Source organism: Gavialis gangeticus, unplaced genomic scaffold, assembly GCF_001723915.1.
Source record: "Gavialis gangeticus isolate Ggan-Ray unplaced genomic scaffold, GavGan_comp1, whole genome shotgun sequence".
Classification (NCBI taxonomy): domain Eukaryota; kingdom Metazoa; phylum Chordata; order Crocodylia; family Gavialidae; genus Gavialis; species Gavialis gangeticus.
In genome coordinates, this window is record NW_017729000.1 from 15,865,291 (window position 1) to 15,871,046 (window position 5,756).

General features: G+C 46.5%; 1 protein-coding gene across 6 annotated transcripts in view; it reads right to left on the reverse strand.

Moving 5' to 3' along the window:
- Positions 1 to 5,756, reverse strand: part of SEPT8 (septin 8) — a 77,904-nt gene that overhangs the window by 44,648 nt on the left and 27,500 nt on the right. Inside the window, exons 1-2 of one of the 6 annotated variants that reach the window (XM_019506336.1) lie at positions 4,300 to 4,398; positions 4,097 to 4,211 (exon numbers count right to left, since the gene is read on the reverse strand). In XM_019506336.1, the coding sequence (XP_019361881.1) occupies positions 4,097 to 4,211; positions 4,300 to 4,305 (121 nt within the window). In that variant the 5' untranslated portion in view covers positions 4,306 to 4,398. Of the gene's footprint in view, positions 1 to 4,096; positions 4,212 to 4,299; positions 4,399 to 5,756 lie in introns of those variants that run through there. The other 5 variants (XM_019506335.1, XM_019506338.1, XM_019506339.1 and 2 more) reach the window with 5 other exon arrangements.

Below are 5,756 nucleotides of genomic sequence, written 5' to 3' on the forward strand. Positions count from 1 at the left end.
CACCAATTCAAGCACATACACTATACACCCCAAAAGTTAGACAAAAATCAATTGTCCATACCTGCACACTCAGTACACCTACACAGATCACTAATTCGTATATCATGCACACTAATTCGTATATCATACACATTAGCAACCTTGCGTAACCCTGGGGCCACTTGACCTTAAGCAAACCCAAGCCTCAGTTCCTCAGCCAGCTTCTCTCTAGTCCACCGGTTCTAATCCCAGTTCTGGCAACTTTCACTTCCTACGCTTTAACTCTCTCTCTCGCCTTAACCATCCCTCAAGTATCCCAGGTACCCCAAGCACACACATATACCATACCATCCAAGTTACGAACTTACCTGTATGTGTGTGTGTGTGTGTGTACACACACACACACACACACACACACACACACACACTCTTACCAGTTCACATGCATACAACCCACCTACACATACAGGTAAGTTCGTAACTTGGATGATATATGTGTGTGCTTGGGATACCTGGGATACTTGAGGGATGGTTAAGGCGAGAGAGAGAGTTAAAGCGTAGGAAGTGAAAGTTGCCAGAACTGGGATTAGAACCGGTGGACTAGAGAGAAGCTGGCTGAGGAACTGAGGCTTGGGTTTGCTTAAGGTCAAGTGGCCCCAGGGTTACGCAAGGTTGCTAATGTGTATGATATACGAATTAGTGTGCATGATATACGAATTAGTGATCTGTGTAGGTGTACTGAGTGTGCAGGTATGGACAATTGATTTTTGTCTAACTTTTGGGGTGTATAGTGTATGTGCTTGAATTGGTGATAGGTATGCATGTGCCTAGGCTGGTTTTATATGTGTGCGCGCGTGTGTGTGTGCGTGCGTGTGCGCGCGCGCGCGCACGCGGGCACCGAATTGATTTGGGTGTCTGTATATGTGCAATTGTGTCACTCCCTCCTGTCTAACAGAACAATATTGAGATCCTGAGAGTTGGCCTGACCCCTCAGGGCAACAAGGAGCATCTAAGGAGATGGCTTTCTCCATCTCTCCTGATTTATGGAGTTTCTCTTAGTCACTTTGTCTCCCCCAAGGCTTCTTGGTTGTCCTGAGTCAACCTCAAAAGCTGTTTTGTAAGATCTACAGCAAAGGCAAAACAAGATGAGGATGTATCGGTTTGGGGTGAGTGCAGTTAAACCAATATCATATGCTTAGCACAAGACAGTGCTGCGCAGAGGCCACAGCAAGTGCCACCTTGCCATACAGCCTTGGCAAAGCACTGCCCAGGAGCAAATTGGCAGGGATCTGTCAGTTTGGGGTCACCCTCGTGCCCCAATGCAGCATCCATTTCTGTCAAGCTGAGTGCTTCAGCTAAGCAGAGGCAGAGAGTGTGAAGTCAAACAGAGACAATGCAGAAATGAGGTAGGAAGGGGCCCACATTACTGAGGGAATAGATGTAGGGGACATTAGGAAAATGTTCCTGGTAGAGTCATAATAAAACCTCAGAAACGCATCAAGGATTAGGTTCCCTCTCAAAATACCTCGCTAACCAGACAGCTTGGAGGCAGAGAAGGCTTTGAACTGATGGCCTGTATATGTAAATTAATCTGACACTTGCCAGATCAGCCTCCAAAGGACCTCAATTCATAATATATGACAAGTGGGGAGGGGGCTCTGGTGGGCCAAGATGTACAAAGAAACAGCAGGAGGAAGTGGCCTTCTGATTACCATCTGGGGTCACGGACAGGAGGTGGGTAAGAGGGCCTGTCCTCCTAGGCTGGCTTCCCTGTGCTGCCCAGAAACAAGGCAACACCATACAAGCCACATAGCCCTTGTAGCTTTACAAAGCTATCATTTCAACTGTGTGCAGCACAGCCCTTCCTATTCCAATGCCCTAGAACTCGTACAATGTCTAGAACACTCATCAGCTAAGAAGTGGGAGAGTAAGATGACTAGCAAGCTGTGGGGTCTAGTGAGGCAGCACGCTGATTACCAGGGTTTTATTTTAAGCATAGTGGGGGGCAAAACCTTTCTGCTCCTACACTGAAGAGTTAATACAGCTTGGAAGAGGAGTACTGTAAGTAAAGGGATGAAGAGCCAAATCCCTGGTTCTACCAGCAATGGATAAGGGCACAGAAAGGAGATTGGGACAGAATGATGAGCCATGTTCACCCTACAGGAAACTCACTCAAAACACTCAATACCAATATACTCACCTGTTGACAGGAACCAAACCGACCCTTCACATGCAGCCCAGTTTGGGGCATGGCAAAGAGCATGGATATGCAAATGCAGTCAAGGGCAGTGGTTTGGATTTTCTCCTTTTTCCAAGAGTTCAAAGATCTCTTTCACTATTTCAAAGAGGTTTAAGGTCAGAAGGGACCATCAGATCCCACCCCCACCCAGGGAAATAAATGCATCTAGTACAATTGCACTGTCTCCTGCTGCTGGCAAACTTTTAAGGAACACTTCTATAAAGCCCAGAACCAGGTCTGGAGTTGAAGTTAAACTCCAGAAACAAGCAATACTGTTTCTTTGTGGGCTAAATATGAAGTGTGGCTAGGAATACTGAAGCAGTTGGGATCAAGGTAAGAATAAGAGTCCACTGCACACTCCAGATAAAGCAATATTCAGAACAATCTACATGTAGAGGTAAGAGGGAAATGCTTCTCCCCTTTGTAGGGAAGTCCTAGAAAGATTTTCAAAATCTCAGGCTCTGCCCTGCCTCTCATGCCCAAGCTCTTCCCCTCCTTTAACCTGCCTCCTGCCCACATCTCAAATAGGCACCATCATTCAATTACATTTTTGTGAATCAACAACCCAAAACAGTTTTGGTTCAGGTCAATTGAAACATTTCATTTCCACAGTTATAGAACAGTGTTTTGAATTTGACAACGTTAATGTCTTACTCCACTCCTCTTAAATTTTAAAAAGGAACAAGACATTTTGAACCAGGAAGTTAGACCAAAAAAGACAAAAAGAAACAAAAAACAACATTCTGAGGCAAGAAATTAGTTGAAAACCCTGCTAAAAGATCATATTTTGACACAATGTTTTGAAAAAAACAAAAAAAAAATCTAGCCATGCAAAATATTTTTTAACAGAAAAAGCAGTTGTGTTAATGATACTTATGCAAAGGAACAGTTTCCAACATTAAGAAATGGAGCGTGGTGTTTTGTTAATAGAAGTCAGGACTCTAAGGAGCTATTATAATCGCTGCCACTTTGGCAGAAGCCCTGGGGAATTAATCAGGAGTCTCCAGAGCTAAAAAAACCAGTATGAGCTGCTGCAACCTTAACTAAAAATTCAAGGTCCTCTGGCTGGAGCTGCACGAGACTTATCTTTTAATGAGAAGGCCCAAAGGAAGATGACTAAGGGGGGGGGGTGACTTGGGCAGTAGCCCTTGGCACTGCCTTTGTCAGGAGGCACAAAAATAGCCACTTGCCATGGCAGCAACTAATCACACCGTTGCAGTCAGCCCTCAACGGCAGCCTTTGCTGCCCTATGTGAAGCTGCCTTGCTAAAGCTGTCAGCTCTAGCTGGCCTCCAAAATGAGTGGGTGCCTTTGAAATGCAGACCAACACGACCTGCCCAAGTTGCAACTTGACAGCAAATGGACCACAATGCTCTGTGCCTCCTGACCCAGAAGCCGTACTACTGTGTCTGCCCAGTGCTGCTGGTCAGCTAATAACTCTGACTTGCAGTAGAGCATATTATTTGCATGACAACCCTGCAAATAAGACATGTACCTTGTCTAGGAATAGCAGAAAGAAAGAAAAATGATGTTTTCCTTGTATCCCAACTGTTTGGAATCAGTTTCCTTGTGCAAGAGGCACCCCAAGTTTCAATTGCTAATTTTCAGGGAAGCTAAGTGTGAATAAATGAGGCAGCTTGCGCAGAGTGTGGCCAACTGCTTCTGGTACAGGGCAACATGGCATGTCTGGGCAGGGAGTGCAGACATGGCAGAGAGCAGGGAACAGGATTCATTCTGGTCCTAACTCCAGGATGTGCCTGCTGATATTCTACAGACAAAACAGACAGTCTGTGAACCCCCCCGTCATTCCAGGATAAGTTGCTTTAGGGTTTGCTCCTACTATTTCCAAGAACTTCCCATTGCGCTGCGCTTTGCTTACCCACACAGAGGATGTTGAAGCTGAAGCCTTGAGAGACAGACTTGCTGACAAGCTGATCGGGAAGACTATCAAATCCAACATGGCCCCCCAGGGAGAGATTCCGCTTCTCTTCAGTCTGTTAAAGAGAAGGAGGCAGGTCAGCAGAAGCCAGGAGAGAGCTGGAGGCATAAGGGCTGGGGAGTGAATGTTACAAGATACGTTACCATCATACTGGAGGCAGAGCAGGTCTCTGCAGCAATCTAGCCCTGCCTGCAAAGGGGGTTGCAATGTTTCGATATGCCACATTCCAGACACACTGGTAATTATAGCCAGGCATCAGGAGGAAAAATCTGATCTTAACAAGGAATTATCTTAAAGAGACAAGCGGCTCCAAATGCTGAGCCAGTTTGGCAGGGAAAAATAAACCGGAGCAAAAAGCTACCGAGTTCAGTTTGCAGAGAATAAAAAACAGAAAAACATCTTCACACATTACCTGCCACTGCCCCTGCTCCCCTCCTGTGCTCCAAAGGCTCCTGCCCCAAATCACGTAAAGCTACTCTGCAGCTTCTTCAGGCTGTTTCCCTTTGGCTTTGCCGTAAACAGCTTTGTTCAATCGCGCTGCAGGGGTGTGCATTACACCAAAAGGCAAATGAACCCTCCGGCCTCACCATCTGCGACCAGGCCAGGCTCCGCTGTTCCTGTTCCTGTCTCCCCCACGCACACACCTTGCAATTCCATCTGTCCCCTTCCCCCGCAAATGGAAAAAAGGAAACTGGTCACCTTTACCGGAAACTTTGTTTAAAAAGAAAATACAATAAGCTTTTGAGGAGTATCAAAGTAGTAAGACAGTCTCCCGTAATACCATATTTACTTGCATCACAGCCATTCTCGTATGATGGCTGCACCCCTGAAGACTGCCTTAAAATTTTGAAGAATTAATAACCTGTGCAATGGCTCAACCCACATTTCCAAAGAAACAGATTCAGAAGATGATTCCGAATAAAAGAACCAAGCCATTGAAGAGTGGAGTGCCCCCGCGCAGGAACAGCACCCTGGAGTCCGCACAGTCACTCTGCTCCACATCTGGTCTCCTTGGTAAAGACTGTGCAGGATGGGGAAGGACACACGGACATTCAAACACAGAACTGCACCTTTTGTTTAGCGCCAATAGTGCCTCAGTCTTGCTCTAGTCTAGGGTACAGGTAATGGCTTCCCCCTAGTTCTTGGCAGCAAGGCTGGGTTGACAGAGGGGAAATGACTATTATGCAAGTAAATATGGTAAATCAAAGGCAAGAAGAAGCGCAAAAGCCTCCAGCAGAATTGGCTGTTCCCTCCCCATTTGACTCTGCTACGCCAGTCTGAATAAGTACGCACAAGCATGAAGTCCCAGTCCCTCAGAGGATGCTAGTCCAGCATGACGGGAGCCATCACCCAGCTCCAAAGCCTGTCACCAAGGACTGACAGTGGCCTCATGACACACAGTTGTGTTGCACTGACACTGATCAGTTAAAGAGTCACAAACGTTCTTGTGGTTTTAGTCCCTTTGAGAAAATGCGTCTCTGCTCCCATCAGGGAAAAGGCAGCCTCCCTCCCTTCCAAGTGCACGGGGACGTCGCCCGGACAACTACACACAAGAGCCCAGAACCAGTCACCAACCACTAAGGTACACAGTGGCAACAGT